At 44.2% G+C, this 22,324-nt stretch overlaps 1 protein-coding gene, 1 long non-coding RNA gene and 1 pseudogene across 4 annotated transcripts in view; 2 read left to right on the top strand and 1 right to left on the bottom strand.

Moving 5' to 3' along the window:
* The window catches only part of LOC132230285 (uncharacterized), a 61,132-nt gene extending 60,015 nt beyond the window's left edge, over positions 1-1,117 (bottom strand). The window contains exon 1 of the long non-coding RNA XR_009451842.1: positions 950-1,117. This is a non-coding gene — a long non-coding RNA (uncharacterized LOC132230285). The remainder of the gene's footprint in view (positions 1-949) is intronic.
* A 90-nt stretch (positions 1,118-1,207) lies between these two features.
* Positions 1,208-22,324, top strand: part of UBXN7 (UBX domain protein 7) — a 93,011-nt gene continuing 71,894 nt past the window's right edge. Inside the window, exon 1 of one of the 3 annotated variants that reach the window (XM_059687500.1) lies at positions 1,208-1,363. In XM_059687500.1, the coding sequence (XP_059543483.1) occupies positions 1,291-1,363 (73 nt within the window). In that variant the 5' untranslated portion in view covers positions 1,208-1,290. The remainder of the gene's footprint in view (positions 1,364-22,324) is intronic. The other 2 variants (XM_059687501.1, XM_059687502.1) reach the window with 2 other exon arrangements.
* Positions 17,507-22,081, top strand: LOC132230282 (putative high mobility group protein B1-like 1; annotated as a pseudogene).

Consider the following 22,324-nt stretch of genomic DNA (forward strand, 5'->3'; position numbering starts at 1 on the left):
CTCTCTTTTCCTTCCTCTCTGAAATCAAGAAAAAATATTTAAAAAATCAATAAAGACATATCCTAGGTAAGGATTTTTAAAATATTTAAAATTATGTAACTAAAGTACTAATATTGTCTTTGTTTAAAAATAAAAGATAGCTCTAGCCAGTTTGGCTCAGTGGATAGGGTGTTGGCCTGTGGACTGAAGGGTCCTGGGTTCAATTTTGGACAAGGGCACTTACCTTGGTTGCAGGCTCAATCCCCATCCCCTGTGGAAGGCAACCAACGGATGTGTTTTCTCACACATGTGTGTTTCTCTCTCTGTGTCTTTTCCTCTCCCTCCCACTCTCTAAAAATCAATGGAAAAATATCCTCGGGTGAGGATTAACAAAGTAAACACATAAATAAATAGGATAAGAACCCCCACAAAATCCCCTTTCACCACCCGTCTATTGCCTTCCTCTCTCGGCGAAACCATTATCGTTTTGAGGACACCTTGCCAGTACCCTTTCTATACATTTTTTTTCCTCTTCTGCATATACATACACACATTTTTATTTTTATTTTTTTACAAAAATGACACCTCTTCGCTTTGTAGGTGAGGAAACTAAGTGAAACCTGGAGAGGAGACATATTGACAAATTTACTGAAGGAAAGTGGGCTGGACAATAGTTCATTAGAATCTACCATGTGTCAGACTCTGCACCCAGTGCTTTATTGGCGCGAAGGGTTCTGGTATTTTACTTCTGTTGGATGGGTCCCCGCACTAGGTTAGCTATGCAATTAGTTTAGAGGGTGAGAAGCACGGCGAAAGTCGCTTCGGTGCGATGATGTAGAATTTGTATTTTGATGGGAGCTACAGGAGACTTAGCAGAAGGCTATGGAGCTGCAAAAGAAGAAAAAGAATGTCTTGGGCAGTTGGGTCTGCCAATAAGGCTTGTGAAACTGAAACGCGAAAAGCCTACTACCTGCCAAGCCCGAACATTCCTTCGGAAACCAGAAACCAATACTGCGTCTACTCTAGGAGAACGGCCTGGGAGCTTGGAGAGCAAGGCACCAGAGGCTGCAGAGGAGATCGCGGCCGCAGGCAGCGACGGAACAGCGAACCCGCGGAGCAGAGACCACTCGCGGACGCGCCTGCGAGTGCGCCTGCGCCGACCGCGCGGGAGGGGTTGGGTGGGGGGGGCGGGGCGCGGGAGGCGGAGCGCGGTGGCGGCCTCTGAGCCTGCGCAGACCGGACGGCAAGGTGGGGGAGGGCGGCCCGTGTGTGTCTGTGTTGTTGTTCCGCGGCAGCGGCGGCGGCGGTAAGATGGCTGCCCACGGGGGCTCCGCGGCGTCCTCGGCGCTGAAGGGGTTAATTCAGCAGTTCACCGCCATCACCGGTAAGAGACGCGGTTACCGGAAGGTGGAGAGTGGGGTCTGGAGCGGGCGGCAGGTCTGCCTCGGGCTTCCCCGTACCTCCCTGCAGCCCTCCCTCGGGCTTTCCCCACCGCTCCCGTCCTCTCCTGAGGAAGAGGCGACGACGGCGTTGGGTCTCCGGGTCCAGGCGGCAGACGGCCTCCCCCTCCCCCCACGCACCCCACACCCTGGTTTTCGGTCTCCTCGTAGTGTGGAGGGAGGCTCCCCAGCCCCCTGTCAGCCCGGACCCCGAGAAGGGGCCGAGCCCACTCGCCCCCGCCGGCCCAGCGACCTGGGGGCGGTAGAGGTGGGGGGCCGCGCCCGGGCCACCGCCCTCCTCCTTCTTCATCCTCTCGTTTCAGTGCATCCATGGGGTGCAGTGCATCCCCTTACCTCTTGCCTTCCTGCCTCGGCCAGGTCATTCTCCCCCTGTCCCTGGCCTGCCCTGCCCTTCTCGGGGCCCCTCGGAACCATCGCTCGTGGCCCTGGAGTGTTTGGGGCCTCCCGTCTTAACGGCGACGCCGGTGGTGTCGGCGGCGCCTTCCCCGATCCCGCGGGATAGGCCGCCCGAGAGGGCGGGGGGCTGAGGAGTGCCTTCAAGACTGAGGTTTTCAGAGAAGAATGAGGGGGACCCCCCCAACTTCATAGGGAAGGCCCGGAGGAATCCGGGGTGGCGTTTCCCACCTCCCCATAATGAAACCGAGGCTGAGACCATGGCGCCGGGGCCTCCTGCTGATAAAATAGGGATGGCGGCAGAAACTTCTTCGAGGGAAAATCAGTTTCTGGATGTCAGTCATCCATCCCCCACAGTCTCGGCTTCTCTTTTCCTCTGGGCCCTGGCGAAGGGCACACGCCGAGCCCCTCACCGCCCGGAGGAAAGGCCCTCGGCCATTCTGTGCATTCTCCAGGGCTCGTGTCTCTGATGGTGCTGAACTTTTTTTTGCATGAGTTATTAGAGGGCGGAGCACATGATGAAGTTCTCCGTGGAGTGATTTGAGGGAAGCGTTCCTCGTGCGGCGAGTGTAATTTTGCCGTTCGAGTTGGTCGTTTTGGAAGGAGGTCAGAATATTCGTTCTTCACTTGGGAGATCTGCCCTTTATCTGGTCATTTCTTAGAGGCAGAGAACGGCTCCGCTGTTAATGTACGGAGTGTTTGAGAGGTGCAAGGCCTGGTGAAATAAGATTTTACGTTGTTTTAAGTCCTGCAGGTTGCATGCAAGTTGCTGTTTTACAATTAAAGCTGGTTTTATTTTGTTGCTCTGCAATAGTAGCTAGGTGTCTGGTGCATTAGCCTGTGGGTAGGAAACATCACGCCAGAGTTGGCAAAGTAAAATTTGTAATTAAACTGGGATGAAGAGTGGGATAACTTTTCTTAATATTTAAAAACTTTTGTGATTAAAGATGTAATGGATTTCCCAATGGTTAAGCAGATCATCGTTATTGAGAAAATTATTGAGTATATAAGTTAATACAAATTGTTGATTGTGTTTATATATAGAAAAACCTTTGTAGTGAATTAGATATTGCAGATTATTAATCTTTTATTCAGGTTTTTTAGAGATGGTTTAATATGCTACCTGTTTAATTTCAGTTTTTATGCCATCCTACCACCCCTTAAGGAACTCAGATTGTTTTAACCTCACATTATTTCTTCTAATGCAACATTTTTGTTAGATATAGACAAAGCCTAGAGTGTGGTGAGATGCAGTGACTCACTTAATTGCTTTAATTCTGTTTCTGTCTGCTATCTACATGACTTATTTCTTGGTCACAAGCTTTTCTTTTTGCTTTTCTTTAATTTTTTTTTTTTTTTTGGTCACAAGCTTTTCTGTTTCTGAATCAAGTTGGAGACCTTCAGTAGACTATGGTACAGAAAGCAAAAGGGAAAATACCTTAGATTGTTCTTAATGTATTATGAATTTCTATTAAGTTTTGAGGATTTTTAAACTTTTTTATTTTTTACAAATAGTGATGAACTATTAGAAACATGATTGACTCCATTAGTCTTTTTCATGTATCTTAATAAAATTTGGGGTTTTGACCACATATATTTTTAAATTGTAGTATTTATGGTAAAAGAATATTTGATATTTATTCATTGCTGGATGAATTAAACTGACCTTAAGAGCTTATGCTCTGATTTCAAAAAGATTTTACTTATCTGGAGGCTCAGCATTCTGGTAAAAGCAATACATTTAAAAAAAGTGAGTCTTACCTTTTCTGTAGCATTTAGAAATAGAATAGAAAGTTGAGTTTTAAGTCTTATTTCTCACTAAATAGAACATACCGCTCTGTATGATATGTGAGTATGAAGTAATGACTATGATTTTAAAAATTATTAAAAAGATATCACAAGCCCTAACCGGTTTGGCTCAATGGATAGAGCGTCTGCTTGCAGACTGAATGGTCCCAGGTTCGATTCCAGTCAAGGGCATGTACCTTGGTTGCGGGCACATCCCCAGTACGGGGTGTGCAGGAGGCAGCTGATGGATGTCTCTCTCTCATCGATGGTTCTAACTCTCTATCCCTCTCCCTTCCTCTCTAAAAAATCAATAAAATATATTAAAAAAAAATACCACAACATGAAATACTTTTGAAAAAGGAAAAACAAGTCCACTCTCACAACAATATTTATTTTACATTTTATTTTCCAAATTTTGTTTACAGACTTCTATTATTTTTATTTTTACATTGTGGGACATAGTATACATAATTTAGAATTCTGATTTTTTAAAAAAAATATATTTTATTGATTTTTTACACAGAGAGGAAGGGAGAGAGATAGAGAGTTAGAAACATCGATGAGAGAGAAACATCAATCAGCCGCCTCCTGCACATCTCCCACTGGGGATGTGCCCGCAACCCAGGTACATGCCCTTGACCGGAATCGAACCTGGGATCTTTCAGTCCGCAGGCCGACGCTCTATCCACTGAGCCAAACTGGTTTCTGCTGATTTTTTTTGTATTTTTTTTTTTTTTAGTAGAATTCTGAAACTTTTAGTTAACATTACATTTTTTTATTATCAGACTCTTTTTGTTGTTGTTTAATACTCACCTGAGGATATTTTTTCCATTGATTTTTAGAGAGAGTGGAAGGGATGGGGAGAGACAGAGAGAGAAACATCGATAAGAGAGAAACAATGGATTGGTTGCCTCCTGCATGCGCAACCGAGATGCGTGCCTTGACCAGGAATCGAACCTGAGACCCTTCAGTCCAAGGATCTTTCAGTCCACTCTAACTACTGAGCAACTTGCAAGGGCAGTGACCAAACTCTTTGATAAGCAAGTAGCCAAGGGAAATGATGGCCTTTGAATTAATCACATTGAAGTTACGTAGAAAACCAGTCATGTTGCTTTATAGTCTACTACATTTTAGAACTTGGTATTCCTCATACATGGCCTTGAATGACTGCTGACAATGCAATGTGCAGATCATGTATCATAGAAATGTAGACTTGAAGCCTATATGATTTTATTAACCAATGTCACTCCAATAAACTTAATTAAAAGAAAATCTAAAGTCATATTTAAAAAAAAGTCATATCAGCCCTAACCGGTTTGGCTCAGTGGATAGAGCGTCAGCCTGTAGACTCAAGGGTCCCAGGTTCGATTCCGGTCAAGGGCATGTACCTTCGTTGCGGGCACATTTCCAGTAGGGGGTGTGCAGGAGGCAGCTGATCGATGTTTCTCTCTCATCAATGTTTCTAACTCTCTATCCTTTTCCCTTCCTCTGTAAAAAATCAATAAAATATATTTAAAAAATAAAATAAAAAATAAAAAGTCATATCAGTTCCCAAAATATGAGGAAAAAATGTGCTGCTGGGTCTGAAGGTAACACCAAAAGTACTGTTTTAAAAAATTTTTTGAACTGTGGCATTACCCATTAATACCAACTTGGGCTGGCATCCAGCCATACATATACAGAATACACAGGTGTAATCAAAATAATTTTCCCCTCCCCCTCACCTGAGGCTATGTATCTTTAATAAAAAAGCATAATATACTAATTAGACTGGACAGCTGAACGACCTTCCAGATGAAGCCGGGGCTGCGAGGGCCAAGCCCTTGCACGAATTTCTAGTGTGTGTGTGTGTATGTCATATATATATGACTTTAGAGAGAGAGGAAGGGAGAGGGGGAGAGAGAGAGAAACATTGAGATTGGTTGCCTCCCATATGCACTCCGACCAAGGATCAAACTGGCAATCTGGGTATGAGCCCTGACCAGGAATTCAACCCAAGACCTTTTGGTGTATGGGATGATGCTCCAACCAACTAAGCCACACTCGTCAGGGCAATCAGATTAATTCTTGAGATAAGGGATACACAGACACTATAGAATAGGTAAAAATTTATAGGTAATCAGAAGGTAGACAATATGTGAGGGTAGAGGAAATACTCTGAGAAGATGGATTTGTTACTATAGAATGCTAAAGCTTTGTGCATAGTAGACATTTATGCACTTAATGAAAGTATAGAACCTCAGTTGTAAAAGAGACCTTAGTTTAATGTTTCTCTAAAGTTGTTGAATGAATATTTGTTACAGAAATTAGGAGCTGGTGTGTGTGGTATTTGGCTTTGTGGCCAATTTCCATTCTTAGTCTTTTCTACAATACATTTCTATTGGGTATTAAAATGTTCTTTTTCAGGAAAGGTGGTTGCAAGTGTTCTAGATGTCAAAAGAAAACTCTTTGGGATTTTAAGAACTATTTCAAAAGGTGATAATGACGTTTGAACAGAAATTTTGAGGAACTTTTTTTTTGTTGAGCTGCGAATAGAATCTTACTAATAAATTAAGTATTTAGTGATAGACTGCAGTGTGCCAGGCATTGTTCAGATCCAGCAGATAATGCCATGAGCAGGACAGAATGTTTGTCCTCAAAAAGCTTAAAGATTAACTGAAATACAGACACATACATCAGTATTGTAACACAGCGGGGAAATGGTAAGGTTCACAAAAGCGGGAGGTCAAGAAAGGCTTCTCAGAAGAAATAACTTCTTAGCTAAAACCTAGAGGAGAGCGCTGGGCCAGGTAGCCCAGTTGGTCAGAGTGTTGTCCCGATACACCAAGATTGGGGGTTTGATCCCCGGTCAGGGCACATACAGGAATCAACCAATGAATACATGAATAAGTAGAACAACAAATCTCTCTCTCTTTCAAATTAATAAATAAAAATAAAATAAAACCTAGAAGAGAGATATTCCTAGCAGGAGGGACATGTGCAAAAGCCTGGAGGAGATAGGGGCAGGCATATATACAGAAACAAGAAAGCAGAGACAATAGGTTTAGGAATTGATAATTCCAAATGAGTAGAGCATAGCTAGTGGGAGATGCAATAAATGGAGCCGAATAGATTAATTGGATGCCAGATTAGGAGGGGCTTTAACCCATGTTAAGAAATCTTCCATTTATTCTGAGTGTAGTGGGAATCAATGAAGTTTTTATTTTTTTTCTTTATATAGCAACATTTTTATAAAAACTAAGAAATAATATATGTGGGTATTTACTTTATGTAGTGTATACCAAATGTAATATCCTCTCCCCCACCCCTAGGCACTGGAATCCTTATTTTATAAATCTGATATCTGACCTTCATTTACTAGTTTATAATCCATGAAGTTGTTGTTGTTTTTTTAAATGAGATTAAATGTTCCATTTTTTTTTTAAAAAATTTCTTTTTGGTAATCCTAACCTGAGGATATTTTTCCATTGATTTTTAGAGAGAGTGGAAGGGAGGGTAAGAGACAGAGAGAAAAGAAACATGGATGTGAGAGAGAGACATTGATTGGTTGCCTCCTGCATATACCCTGACCAGGACTGGGCATGGAGCCTGCAACCGAGGTTCGTGCCCTTGACCGAAATCGAATCTGGACTCTTCGGTCTGCTCTATCCACTGAGCCAAACTGGTTAGGGCTAATCCATGAAGTTTTAATTAGGGGAGTGACTTAATCAGATTTTGATGTTTTAGAAAGAGCTACTTGCCATAGTGGAGAAGAGGCAGGCATAGAGATCAGAAGACTGCTGCATTAGTGCAGGAAAGACAAACTGGTGTCCTGAAATAAATTAGTGGCAGGAAAGTAGACTCTGAAAGATATGGGAAGAGTCAGAGGAGTCAGAATGAAGTTTAGGATTCTGTTTTGGACATCTAGGTACATAATGCTGCCATTTATGAAGGTGTGGGATAGTAGAAGTTTGGGTAGGGAGAAGATGATTAGTTCACTGTTAGGTTAGTTGCTGCCTGTGGGACTTCAAATTGGAGCTGTTTAATAAGCAAATGAGTATTTGGGTCTGGAAGGAGTAGTGATTGAGGAGTCAGTCATATTGATGGCAATTGAAACTAAAAGTCGATGGCAGCTTGCCAGGGGAGAGTGTAGTGTGAGAAAATATTAGGCTCCAGAATGCAAAGCTGAAGGAACATTAACATCTGACACAGACTGCAAAGATAAACCAAAGATGGAGAAAAACCAGGATAGTGTGATGGTACTTTCAACATCAGGAGTATGGAAATACCTCAAATATATAGGCACTTTACAAAACCAGAAATCATCCTATCTAATAAAAGACAAAAGGGTAATTAACTATACCTACGCTACGCTTCCCATTGGCTAATCAGCGAAATATGCAAATTAACTGCCAACTAAGATGGCGGTTAACCGCCAACAAAGATGGCGGCTAATTTGCATACTTCAGGCAGGGCAGGACAGCGCAAGCCGCCATCCAGGCCCCCATGTGCCGCCTGGGGGCTGGGGCTCAGGCAAAGCAATTGCTGAGTGCCTCGCCTGAGCCCTCGCCCGCCCACCGGAGACACAGGGCCCACTCCCGTGTGCGACCGGGGGGCAGGCGGGGGCTGGTGCGAAGGCAAGCCGTGTCCATCCCCTCCCCCGTGCCTGCCCACCAGAGACAGGGTGCCCACTCCTGGGTGCTCCTTCCTGCTCGCAGCAGAGCCCGAGGAGTCTGTGAGCATCCTTCCAGCCTTCCAAAGTGTAATAAAGTGCATTTCTGGTGAAGAGAAGCCCCGGCCAGGGGTGCGTGGGCGCAGACAGGCGCTGGGCCCTCCAAGGGCTGGTGGCTTCAGGCCCAGGCCGTGCGCCAGGCCACTCAGAGTGCTCGGAACCGGTGCGAGCCAATGCGCCTAAGGCCGGCGGTTCGCGCTCTCCCGGCCAGTGCGGAGCTGCAGGCGCGGCCCGCCCCCACGTCCTCTGCGCCTGGGGGTCACGCTCATACTGCCCGGCTACCTGCCTCCAGCCTGGCTCCCGCCTGGGGTCGGTGCCAGCGCCAAGCACAGGCGGAGGCCAGAGGAAGAACCCCAAACCCTTAGCTGGACTGACCTTGGGCCCTGGAGGGAAGCAGGCTGTAGGGGCCAGGAGAGCCTGAGAAGAGGGAAATCCCAGGAGGAGGCACCTGGAAAGTGCAGTGAATTGCAGGAGAGGGTAGAACAGCCACACACTGGCAAACCCTGCCTGCCCCGGGTCAGTGACGCAGGCCCCAAGTGCTGCTGGGCTTTGCCTTGCATCGCGGGGTCACGTTGCCCGTGGGCCGGGCAAGCAAGGGCCACCCCAACCTGTGAAGTTTCACACAAAGGTGGGGAGGCCACGTTTGGGTGGGTTTGTCAGGCCCAGGGAAGGCGCCTTCGCTCTCTGTGCCGAGACGGTGGCCAAGGGGCTCTCCGGAGACATGTGGTGACTGAACCCAAGCCAGGCCGAGTCCTGCTCGCACCGAAAAGCAAGTAACTGGGTAACGCGCCCCAAATGCATGGGGAGCACCAGCGGCCTCCTCTCTCCTGCCCTGGAACGTGGGAGGCCTGGCGGGATTCACAGGTAAAACACAGACACTGATGGGTCCCAGACCCCTTTTCATAGCACCCCTCCCCCACCCCCCCAATTATTCTGTGAGGCTAAGGTTCCTGAGCCCAGATCCAAGGACTGCAAAGGGAACAATTCTCCCGGTGAGAACATGCAGGCAGGCGCCTCCTGCCAAGGCGGCCAAGTTTGACAAACAGCGCCTCCTGGGGTGGGGAAAGCAGAGTGCTGCGGAGCAGCCCTGGCTCCCAGCTACCCCGGGGGCAGGTGGCCAGCGCGGCTCCCTGCTGGCCCCAACAGCTAGGCTGTGGCCCCTGCGTGTCCGGTGCACCTAGGCCTCGCTGACCTCGTGACCCCCAGAGCATGTACCCGCCTCCTGGTCCTAATTGCCTCTCCCCCCTCCACATACACACACATGGATCTGCAAAGGCAGGAACAAGGCCCAGGCGGCCGCGTCCACGCCCTTGCTGGCGAAAGTCATACTCCAAGTGGCCGGCTGTGTGAGGGACAGTGGACACTCACTCGCTCACTCTCTCCCTGGAAAATCCAGGGCGCACCTAGGCTCCTGCAACGTGCGGAATTAGAATTCAAACCGTTTATTGTCTCCTAACTTTTCTCTGGTTTCTTTGGTCACTCACTGTGGCTGCCCCCACTGTTCTGAGTGGGCCCTGGCGGCTCCTCAGCCAGACCACAAATCCCCAAATCAGACACTCGCTTTCAGAAAGCCGGGCTTCTCTCAATGCACCCCACAACCTAAAAGGTTGCCCCTCCGTGAAAAGCTCTGAGGAGCACCGAGCTGGGAAAGGACAGCTGGTGCGTAGCAGGGTCCCTGGGACCCGAAAAAGTGCAGGCAAAAAAATTTTTTTTAACACATTTCAATTTCAAGAAGTAAAAACAAAACCAAGAAAGCAAAGTACGCTTTCGGAGCCTGAACATCCACAGGGACCTCAGCGCGATCCCGAGCCACCGCCCGCTCCAGCGCGGGATCCGGGCCTGCCATCTGTGACTGGGGGAGACGGGGCAGACACCGTGGGATTGGGTGTGCCATCTGCCACCAGGTGAGCGGCCCTAAGCCAGCAGGTGGTTATCTCCCGAGGGGTCCCAGACTGTAAGAGGGCACAGGTTGGGCTGAGGGCCCCCCCCACCAGTGCACAAATTTTTGTGCATGGGGCTTCTAGTCTATATATGCTATCTAATAATAGAGAAACATGGTAATTAACCCTAACTTCGCTACCCTTCCCATTGGCTAATCAGTGAGATATGCAAATTAACTGCCAACCAAGATGGCGGCCGGCAGCCAGGCAGCTGAAGCAAACAGGAGGCTTGCTTGCTCCAGTGATAGAGGAAGCCAAGGTTCCCCGCCTGCCGCTGCTGGCCTCTGAGCTTGCACTCTAAGCAACTATGTTGCAATTATAGAAGTTAAACAATGCCCAGAAACCTGCTTTCAGCTGTCAGAGCTGGAGCCAGCAGGACCGCAACAGTGTTACAATTATAGAACCCAAACAAACCCAGATACCTGCTTTCAGCAGCCGAGGTCTCAGAGCTGGAGCCCAGCCTCAGAGCTAAAGCCGGCTCTCAGCTCCAGTGATAGCCATAGAAGGTAAATAAATCCCAGAATAAAAAAAGAAAAGAAAAAAAAAGGAGAGGTTGGGAGCTTCAGTCACCCGCCAGCCTGAAAACAGCCCTCAGCCCCTCACCCAGACTGGCCAGGCACCCCAGTGGGGACCCCCACCCTGAAGGGGGTGTGACCAGCTGCAAACAGCCATCATCCCCTCATCCAGGCTGGCCAGGCACCCAAGCAGGACCCCTACCCTGATCCGGGACACCCTTCAGGGCAAACCAGCCGGCCCCCATCCATGCACCAGGCCTCTATCCTATATAGTAAAAGGGTAATGTGCAAACTGATCCTAACAGCAGAAAGATTGGGAATGACTGGTCACTATGACACACACTGACCACCAGGGAGCAGACTCTCAATGCAGGAGCTGCCCTCTGGTGGTCAGGTCGCTCTCACATGGGAGGAGCTCTGCTCAGCCACAAGCCAGGCTGATGGATGCCAGTACAGCGGTGGTGGTGGGAGCCTCTCCTGCCTCCTCAGCAGCGCTAAGGATGTCCGACTGCAGTTTAGGTCTGCTCCCTGCTGGCAAGTTGACATCCCCCGAGGGCTGCCGGGCTGCCAGAGGGATGTCTGATTGCCATCTTAGGCCCAATCCCCCGGGGAGCAGGCCCAAGCCAGCAGGTGGTCATCCCCTGAGGGGTCCCAGACTGCGAGAGGGCACAGGCCGCGCTGAGGGACCTCGCCTCCCCCCCCCGAGTGCACAAATTTTTGTGCACCGGGCCTCTAGTATATATATAAAAGGCTAATATGCTAAGGGTTTGACCATCTGACCAGTCACTATGATGCGCACTGACCACCAGCGGGCAGACGCTCAACGCAGAAGCTGCTGAATTGCAGTGACTTGGCAGCGGCGGTTCTTGGGTGATGCACCCTGAAACCAGAGAGGAGGGAGCCTGATTCTTTGCGGGGCTGCACAATTCTACCTTTGGACATGGGTTATGTTGTTGCTGGGGACTGTTGGCCTCGAATCTGGTTTACTGCACACTTGCGTTTGCATTTCACACCCTATATGACAGCAACTTTGCAGAGTGCCCTCTTTCATTCTGGGACTCTTCAGGGGTTGTTGGAGAACCGGTATCAGCCCAATCCCCGCAGGCCAGGCCAAGGGACACCACCTGCCAGAGGGACCCCTGCTCACTCTGCAGATGCCAGGGAGAGACTGCGGGAGGTTGGCTCCAGGGTGTGTCTGGCCCATCTCACCTTCTAATTAGTTCCCTTTCAATGTGTATGAATCAGTGCACTGGGTCAGTAGTCTATATATATAAAAGTCTAATATGCCCAGTGTCTGTCCAGGTAATGATATCACTTAGCAACGCCTGGCTTCCTCTCCCTAGCGACTAGCCTTCTTGGAGTTTCTTCAGCACAGGAACACTTGCTTTATAGCCAGGTGGAAGCATTTTACACCGTAACCAAATGTCTGTGAAGTGTTTTCTGTGCCTCATCTCATTTTTTCCTCACAGAAGTCCTGGAGTTAGGTAGATAAGAGACTCAGTGGAATCCTATTTTCATTTCATTAGCTGGAAATGGAGATTTAGAAAGCTTAGAAATTTGACCTGACTGAAAAGAAATAAGAAATGATGGACCTTGAAAATGACTTCAAGTTTTCTCACTGCGCAGAATAAAGTCAAAAACTGCTACAGTTAAATATTTCACCCTTTGTTCTCCCTGAGTGATCTAAAATAATAATCTGCTTCATGTTTATATTTACTTCTGTGTTGTTGACAATTACCTGAAAGAAGTTGGGGTGCTTCACTGGACTGGAAAAAGTTTAGCTGCATCAGAAAGCAGGTCTAATTAAGCAAGTTTATTCTGTATAAAAGGCTAAGTTGACTCGTGCATGCACAATACATATAAAGCTCTCGCTGGCACCAGTCTCAAGTGTGTGTTCTGTCTTGTCAATCGTGACTTTGGTTGACACTTCTATTATAGAGAAAGGGCGAATAGTGATATTGAAATATTTCTTCTAATTAATTTCCTTTCAATGTGTACGAATTTGTGCACTGGGCCACTAGTAGAATATAAGTATATTCCGTATTTTTTTTGGTTCGAGCTGGATGATAGTCTTAGAAACCATTTCAACCCATTTCTGAGTTAATCAAATGAGACATTAAAGACCCATAAAAGAACTGACTTACGTCAGTGCTTCTCAAATTTATTTGTAGAAAAGGACTTAAAAAAATTTTTCAATCTTCATGGACCAAAACTTTTGTAAAAAACACTAAAAATATAATTGCTTGAACATGAAATAACGATAAGCAACGTATTTCTTATTAAATGTGGACATTTTTGTGTTTTTTTTTGTTGTTTTCAGGGATGAAATAAAATATATTATTTGTACTTAAAAAAAAAGATAGGCAACATATAAGCCCACTATTTTAAAATTAAGAAGAAGTTTGCATACAATAAAATCTACCCATTTTAGTGTAGAGTTATGAGTTTTGATAAGCACATACAATCATGTAACTGTAAGATATACAATAGTTCTAGTATCATTCTCAAAAAATTCCTCCTGCCCCTTTGTAGTTAACCCCTCCCCCCACCTGTAGCCTAATCTTTTTGTTTATTGTTTTTCTTTTCCAGAATGTGACATAAATGTAAACACAATATTTAACCTTTTGAGTCTGGCTTCTTTCACTTAGCATACTACATTTGAAATTCATTCATGTTGTTGTGGTACGAATAGTTCCTTTTTATTGATGAGTAGTATACCATTGTATGGATATACTACCATTTGTTTATCCTTTCATTAAATGATTGACTAATTGTGTTGTTTCCAGTTTGGGGGTTATAAAGCTGCTAAAAACATTAGTGTATAAGTGTTTGAATATAAGTTTTATTTCCCTTTGGATAAATACAGAGGAATGGGCTTATTGGATCAGATATAACTAAGAAATTGCCAAACAGTTTTCCAAAGTCATAATTACCATTTTACATTCCCATCAGCAATGTATGAGAGTTCCAGTTGCCCATTTGGTACTTTTAATTTTTTGTAGCTGTTTTAATAGGTGCCTAATGGTATGACATTGAGCTGTGTGTTTTTGTTTTTTCTTAAAATGTTTTTTTATTGATTTTACTGAGAGAGGAAAGGAGAGGGAGAGGGAGAGAAACATTGATGTAAGAAAGGAACATTAATTGGCTGCCTCCTGCATGCCCCACACTGTGGATCGAGTCTGCAACTGGGAGTTCCCTCTTGGGGGAAGCAACCAGTGACCTTTTGGTGCATGGGACAACGTTTCTCAACCAACTGAGCCACACCGGCCAGGGCAGCATTGTGGTTTTAACTTGCATTTCCCTAGTGATTAATAATATGGGTCATTTTTTCATCTGATAATTTGCCATCCATAAATCTTTCAAGACCCAACTATTTATTTATTTTAATCCTCACCTGAGGATATTTGATATTTTTCCATTGATTTTCAGAGAGTGGAAGAGAGAGGGAAAGACACGAGAGAAACATTCATGTGAAACACATTGATCGGTTGCCTCCTGCACGCACCCCGGGGAGGAGCCTGCAACCGAGGTATGTGCCCTTGATTAAAATCAAACCTGGGACCCTTCAGTCCACAGGCTGATGCTCTATCCACTGAGTCAAACCAACTAGGGCTCAAGCCCCAACTTTTTAATTATTAGATTCAACAGACATAAAATTACTCCGTTGCTGTAAAAGTTTTTAAATTCTTACACTGGAATTTCTATTTTTATTTTTTCATGGGCTAGTGATGGGTAGCTGTTCTGCACTGGTCTAGGTAATGGTGGAACAGGGACTAGAACTCTGCTTTCTTTACTCCCAGGCCCATCCATTTTCCTCCATGTTAGCACTTTCCCTCTCTATAGGCTCCTTTTGTTGACCCAAATAAAATTTGCTTTGTTTAATTATTTCATTCCCCTTTAATATCTCATTCCTCTTGTACTTAATAAATTTAGTTTTCTTCATATAAGGTTATTTTTTTTTTAATGTTTTGGTTAATAACTCCAAGATGGGAGACTGATGAGGAAGTTAAATGTTCACCTTCTTTCTTTTTTTTTTTTTTTGGTTGTTGTTGTTTTTTTTATTGATTTCAGAGAGGGAAAGATAGAAACATAAACGATGAGGGAGAATCATTGATCAGCTGCCTCCTGCACGCCCCCCACTGAGGATAGAGCCCACAACTGGGGCATGTGCCTTGACCAGGAATTGAACCATGACCCCTGGTTTATAGGTGAATGCTCAACCACTGAGCTACACCAGCCATCCTCCTAGTTCAGTTGTTTATAGAGCATCCTGATAGTCAGTGTATATACAAGGGTCAACCAATGAATGCATAAATAAGTGTAATAACAAACCAATCTCTTTCCCTTCCCCTCTCTCTCTCAAGTCAATTTATAAAATTAATTAATGAATAAAGTCAAACCCCACAGGGAATATAGTAAATAATGGTATAACCACGTATGGTGTTGGTGGTACTATACTTATGGGGGAGTCACTTCGTAAGGTATATATAAATGTCTAACCACTACCCTGTACACGTGAAACTAATATAATGTCAACTGTAATTGAAAAATATAAATAAATAAATTAAACCAAATTCGAGTTTGGATTCCCTTTCAAGGTGCAATGTCTCAGCCTGTCTCAGCTGGGTGTTCAGGAAGCCCCAGCCCAGGTCTTACCTCCCGCAGCCACATGAATTCCACCTCCAGACTCATCCGAGCAGCTGGTCCTGGGATGGTCTGTAACTCTGGTCGCTGAGACCTTTCTCCCAGAAGGGCCCTTGAAGCCAGTCTGTCACCAGATGGTGTGGTCTGTGATGAGAGCTTGACCTGAATTTATATAAGAGAGTGGGACTATTAGGCCCTCCACCATGCCCAGCAGAGAAGGGTGGCTCCTCCTCTGCGAGGAAGGGGAGGACCAGGGTGGAGGCGAGAGGAAGTTCAGAGATGCTGGTTGGAGGGCAGAGGGCTCACCTTATTTCTTACAACTATCACCCACTCCCATTTCCTTGATGGGAAGTCTAGCTTACTGTGTTATCAATTCTGGGGGAAATGTAGGGACACACAAAAAGTAACCTCTTTGTGTCTCTATCATTTCTCTGGTCTATCCCTCTGGGTCAAGAGGGGCTCTGTAGAGGAATTTCCTTCCTTCCTTTCCTTTTTTCCTTCCTTTTCAACTCTGTGACTGCTGTACCTTGGTTCCTTGATAGTAGTGAAGAGACTGTTCTTTGGGCACTGAAAGTAGAGTAGAGACTAGACATAAGGTACTACTAAGTCTTGATTCTTCCAGCTGTGGTAGAGACAGGGACTGCATTATAGGTTTGGGGCTATTTCCTGTATCCTCATTAATGGAGAGAGAGTGTGAACTAAGAGACAGCAGGGAGGAAATAGCCACTGATAAATTGTGTGCCACAAGCTGAGTTAAATAATGTTATTTTGGTGCCATTAGCAAACTTAAAAGAGATATAAGGAAAAAAGATAAGGGATAAATAAAAAGGGTACATGTGTTGAGAAACAGTAAAGTGGGATTCCTGCCATGGGTTATGGATTGTGTCCCTCCTCCCCCCAAATTCATATTTTGAAATCCTAACACCTAATGTGATGGTATTAGGTGGCGGAGGCTTTTGGGAGGTGATTAGGTCATGAGGATAGAGCCCTCATGAATGGGATTAGTGTCCTTAGAAAAGAAAACCCAGAGAGTTCTTTTGTTCCTGCCAGTGTGAGGACACAGTGAGAAGATAGCTGTCTATGAAGGAGGATGTGGGCCTGTACCACACACCAAATCTGCTGGAGCCTTTATCTTGGACTGCCCAGCTTCCAGAACTGTGAAAAAGAAATGTTTTTTGTTTAAACCACCCAGTCTGTAGTATTTTTTTAAAAATATGTTTTTTTATTGATTTCAGAGAGGAAGGGAGAGGGAGAGAGTGAAAGAAACATCAGTGAGAGAGAATCATTCATCAGCTGCCCCCTGCACGCCCCCTACTGGGGATCAAGCCTGCAACCTGGGCATGTGCCCCGACCAGGAATCAAACTGTGACCTCCTAGTTTAAGACTTGATGCCTAACTACTGAGCCATACCGGCCAGGCTATAGTATTTTTATTATAGCAGTCTGAACAAACTAAGAACACTGGATTAGATTAAGCTATTCTGCTGCTACCTATAATATTGGAACCTCAAAAGAAGCCTATTTAATCAAGTTTCCAGATAATTTAAATCTGCAAACTTAGTCCCTCCTTTAAAAAATATAGTTTTTATTCTGAATATAATAAGATGGTTCAATTTTTTTCAGCTGACCCATCAAAAATTGTTATTAACACTTAACATATAGGTAAAACTTGTAACTATCACTGTTCCTTTCCCCTATGTCCTTGGCCGGCAAACCGCGGCTCGCGAGCCACATGCTGCTCTTTGGCCCCTTGAATGTGGCTCTTCCACAAAACACCGGCTCTTCCACAAAATACCGACTTCTGTGCATGGGCCACGGAGTTTCAATTGCACTGTACGTGCACGCCCGCACGTGGTATTTTGTGGAAGAGCCACACTCAAGGGGCCAAAGAGCCGCATGTGGCTCGCGAGCAGCTGTTTGCGGACCACGGGGCTAGGGCAACTGTTTGTTGCATAGGACTATTCCATCCATTGCAGAAGATTTAGCACTTGTATTAGTTTCCTGTGGCAGCTGTAACAAATTACCACAAACTGCATGGCTTAAACACAGCTGTGGGCAAACTATGGCCCGGGGGCCGGATCCGGCCCGTTTGAAATGAATAAAACGAAAAAAAAAAAAAGACCGTACCCTTTTATGTAATGATGTTTACTTTGAATTTATATTAGTTCACACAAACACTCCATCCATGCTTTTGTTCCGGCCCTCCGGTCCAGTTTAAGAACCCATTGTGGCCCTCGAGTCAAAAAGTTTGCCCACCCCTGGCTTAACACATTTATTTTCACAGTTTTGGAGGCCAGAAGTCTATAATGAAGGCATGTCGAGTCTTTGGGGGAAGATGGACATTTTTGAACCTACTACATCACCCTTAGCTTCTCTCCACTAAATGCCAGTAATGCCCCTCACCCCCAATTCCTGAAACGCCAAAAGTGGTCTTTCATATTACTACATGTCTCTACTACTTCTGGACCTTAAGAACTGCTGGTACTTTTAATTATCTTTCAGTTATCTTCTGTTTCTAAAATGATACTCTAAGTCAGCGGTTCTCAACCTGTGGGTCGCGACCCCTTTCGCGGTGGAACTACCCTTTCACAGGGGTCGCCTAAGACCATCCTGCATATCAGATATTTACATTACGATTCATAACAGCAAAATTACAGTTATGAAGTAGCAACAAAAATAATTTTATGGTTGGGTCACAACATGAGGAACTGTATTTAAAGGGCCAGAAAGTTGAGAACCACTGCACTAAGTGATGCAACAAGTGATACACTAAGAATGACTGATTATGGCACAGATAATTTGCCTTTATTTAGTAAAATAAATGGTGTACTATAGATAGGATGGGAACCTGGGCCTCTAGTATTGACACTATCTGCCTGCCAAATCTCACAAATCCTATTTTAATCTATAGTTCAGTAGACCTATGAACCTTGAAAATTTTGAAATACTTAATATACTTTTAAGTTTTCTGCTTTCGTATATTAACTCTTTTTTTTATAATTGTTGTTCCACTTATTTATGCATTATTGGTTGAATTTTTTTTTTAAATATATTTTATTGATTTTTCACAGAGAGGAAGGGAGAGGGACAGAGAGCTAGAAACATCAATGAGAGAGAAACATCGATCAGCCGCCTCCTGCACACCCCCACTGGGGATATGCCCGCAACCAAAGTACATGCCCTTGACCGGAATCGAACCTGGGACCCTTCAGTCTGCAGGCCGACGCTCCATCCACTGAGCCAGACCAGCTACGGCGAATTTTTTTTTTAATCCTCACTCAAGGATATGTTTTTTTATTGATTGTTAGAGAAAGAGGAAGGGAGAAGAGAGAGTGAAACATTGATCGGTTGCCTGCTCTCCACGCCCCGACTGGGGATCAAACCCGCAATAACACTCCAACCAACTGAGCTGCCTGGCCAGGGCTGTATATCAGCTCTTGATGCTTCTGAGTTGTACTGGAATGCTGTTTAGTTGCCACAAATTTTGGAGCAGATCCCTTTCATATATCATTTTATATTTTATCCATAACATTCACTTTTTTCTAGAGTAATATTCTTTTTGCTTTTTTGTATTGCATCCCTACTTTTTAAAAGACGTATGTTTAGCTTTTGGCCCCTACTCTCACAGCCATTGCAGTACATTGAGCTCCATGGAGACAGCACTGGCGTAAGTGCGAGTTGGATGAGCACTGAGGAAAAATAATTAAACATGGGCAAAGGAGATCCTAAGACACGAGAGGCAGAATGTCATCATATGCTTTCTTTGTGCAAACTTTCTAGATGGAGCACAAAGATGAAGCACCCAGATGCTTCAGTCAACCTCTCAGAGTTTCTAAGTTCTCAGAGCTTGAAGACTATGTCTGCTAAAGAGAAAGGAAAATTTGAAGACATGGCAAAGACGGCCCATTATGAAAGAGTAATGAAAACTTACATCCCTCCTAAAGGGGAAACAAAAAAGAAGTTCAAAGATCCCAATGCACTCAAGAGGCCTTCGGCCTTTTTCTTGTTCTGTTCTGAGTATACCCCAAAATCAAAGGAGAGCATCCTGGCCTATCCATTGGTGATGCTGCAAAAAAGCTGGGAGAGATGTGGAATAACACTGCTCTGCTGCAGGTGACAGGCTTGGTGAAAGGAAGGCTGCTAAGCTGAAGGAGAAATACAAGCTAAAGGAAAGCCTTATGTGGCAAATACGGAGTCATCATGGCTGAAAAAAGCAAAAAAAAAAGAAAAAGGAAGAGGAAGAAAATGAGGAAGATAATAATGATGAATGTTAGTTCTAGTGCAGTTTTTTCTTGTCTATAAAGCATTTAATCTCTTTGTACACAACTCCTTTTTTAAAGAAAATGTAAGGCGTGTGAGGTTTGTTTTTAAACTTCTTTTTTTTTATAGTTAACACACTACCGAATGTGTCTTTGGATAGTCCTGTCCTGGTGGTATTTTCAGTAGCCACTAATCTTGCCTGGTGCAGTATGCAGAACAAATTAGTTATATATGGGGATGGTAGTTTTTCATCTTCAGCTCTCTGATGCAGCTTATATGGAATAATTGTTCTGTTAACTGAATACCACTGTGTAATTGCAAAAAAAAGTTTGCAGCTATTTGACATTATGAATGCTTTTAAGTAAATACAGTTGTTTTTTTAATGAAAAAGAGTATTTAACGTGAGTGAAACACATGTTCATAGCATCAGATGAATGAGGGAAAGAAAACTGATGGCCTGGAGGGCAAGATAGTTCAGTTGGTTAGAGCAGTATCGCAATATGCCAAGGTTGTAGGTTCAATCCCAGGTCAGGGCACATACAGGAGTCAACCAATGAATGCATGAATAACTGGAACAACAAATCAGTGTTTCTTTCTCTCTAAAATCAATTAAAAAAAAAAGAAAACTGAAAAGTCTTACTCTGCCTGTTTATTATCTGACAGTGTGGATCTCCATAAGCTATACAAAAATACTTCCAGTGTTTTTCATTTGTCATTGATATATATCTTGAGTACCATATAATTTGGGGCAGTCTTTTTATTTTTTTTATTAATAGTCAACTATTTGCCAGCGAGGAGTTGGACCAAGTTATTTTAATGTGAATTTTCTTAATCTACTTCATGAAGTTGGTAACATCCCCATTTTATAACTGAGGAAACAGGGCTAAATAAATTAGTAATTATCTCAAAACAACACAACTAGTGAATGACAGAACTAGGATTCAAACTCAGGTTTATCTGAGTACTATCCAGGCTCATAATGTTTATATTATCTATAACTCCCTAGCCAGAGAACGGAAGAAAATATGAAGAATGTTTTCTCTTCATTACTGGATATAGGATTGGCCAGAGGGAGAATTTTTATACCTTCATTCCAGTTGTTTGGTATCTTTTCCCCAGGACACCTTGTGTCTTTTTGATGCTCTAAGTATATCTCTTCCTTATTTGTCCCCCCAGGTCCCCACAAGTGCCCTGACCAGGCCAGGTATCAAACCTGCAACCCAGGTACCTGCTCTTGACTGGGAATTGAAACCGAGACCCTTCCCTTTGGTGCTCAGAGCCAGGGCTCTAACCACTTATGGCCAGGGCGTAAGTTTATAGTTTTAAAAAGGATGTCTGCTTACCCAAATTAATCTCTTTAATCAGGGTTGGGAGATGCCCATATAAGGCCTGAGAAATCACTTGGTCTGGCCCTGCTATGTCATTAGGGATGAATTAATTAAATGTTTGACCAAATATAGCAGGCTAATTTTAAGTTGATAATAAATTTTTTTTTTATTGATTTCAGAGAGGAAGGGAGAGGGAGAGAGTGATAGAAACATTAATAATGAGAGAGAATCATTGATTGGCTGCCTCCTGCACTCCCCACACTGGGGATCGAGCCTGCAACCCAGACATGTGTCCTGACCGGGAATTGAACCCTGACTTCCTGGTTCATAGGTTGACACTCTACCACTGAGCCATGCTGGCCAGGCTAAGCTGATAATTATTAATGGCCTTCGAATGATGTTATAAATATCCAAATGGCCCTTGGCAGAAAAAAGGTTCTCCACTCCTGTCTTAAATGGTAGCATTTTAGGCAGCATAATAAAGTGAAAAAAATTTAGGCAGTTAAGAAAAGACTTGGGATAGGCAGACCATATTGTTGACAGGCTAGCTTCCCTGAGGATTGACTTAACAAGTTTTTGATTTTTCATGGCATCTTTTATTTCACAACTCACAAATTCTCTTGATGGTTCCCATTTAGCGGCATTGGAGTTATGATAGTTGGAGGGTAGTGGACAGCAACTATTTGTATGCTGTGGTCATTTTTAAGTTGAATTTCCGTATGAACAAATACATTTACAAAGGAGCAAAAGCAGCCAGCATTGGTTGCTATTGTGGTAGAAGGGAATTTCAATGTCCATCAGCATGTTCTTTGTGCTTTTTGTGGTGCTTTAGTACAATGTGAGTACACAAGCACAAGAGACAAAATGGTATGAACTCAGCTAGTAAATTCTGTGAAAAAAAGAGAGAGATCAACACATGCCTTGAGAAGCTAGCTTTAGGGTTCATTATGAGGCAAATGTAACAGTTCATGATCTCTGTGCTAGAACAAGCTTCCAGAGCAGTCTACCTATAGCAAGCAACATTTTAACTGTGAGAAGCTCCTGTGTAGATAAGTAAATGAAAATGGTGGAGTACAATAGACACTGAACTTTTAGATTAGCATTTAAGAAGTATAATAATACAGCACAGTATAACTGGACATGGTGTAAAAATATTAGGGAAGTATTGAAAATCTCAGGTTTTCTGACAAATGGAAGCACATGAATCTTGAAATTGTTCACCGAATTTGTGCTGCTTTTGTCCCAATGGTTTGTACTTAATTATCTAACATAGAGTTGGTTATTGGGCTATGTGAACTTCTCCTTCC

This window comes from Myotis daubentonii, chromosome 3 (genome assembly GCF_963259705.1).
Source record: "Myotis daubentonii chromosome 3, mMyoDau2.1, whole genome shotgun sequence".
Taxonomy (NCBI): Eukaryota; Metazoa; Chordata; class Mammalia; order Chiroptera; family Vespertilionidae; genus Myotis; species Myotis daubentonii.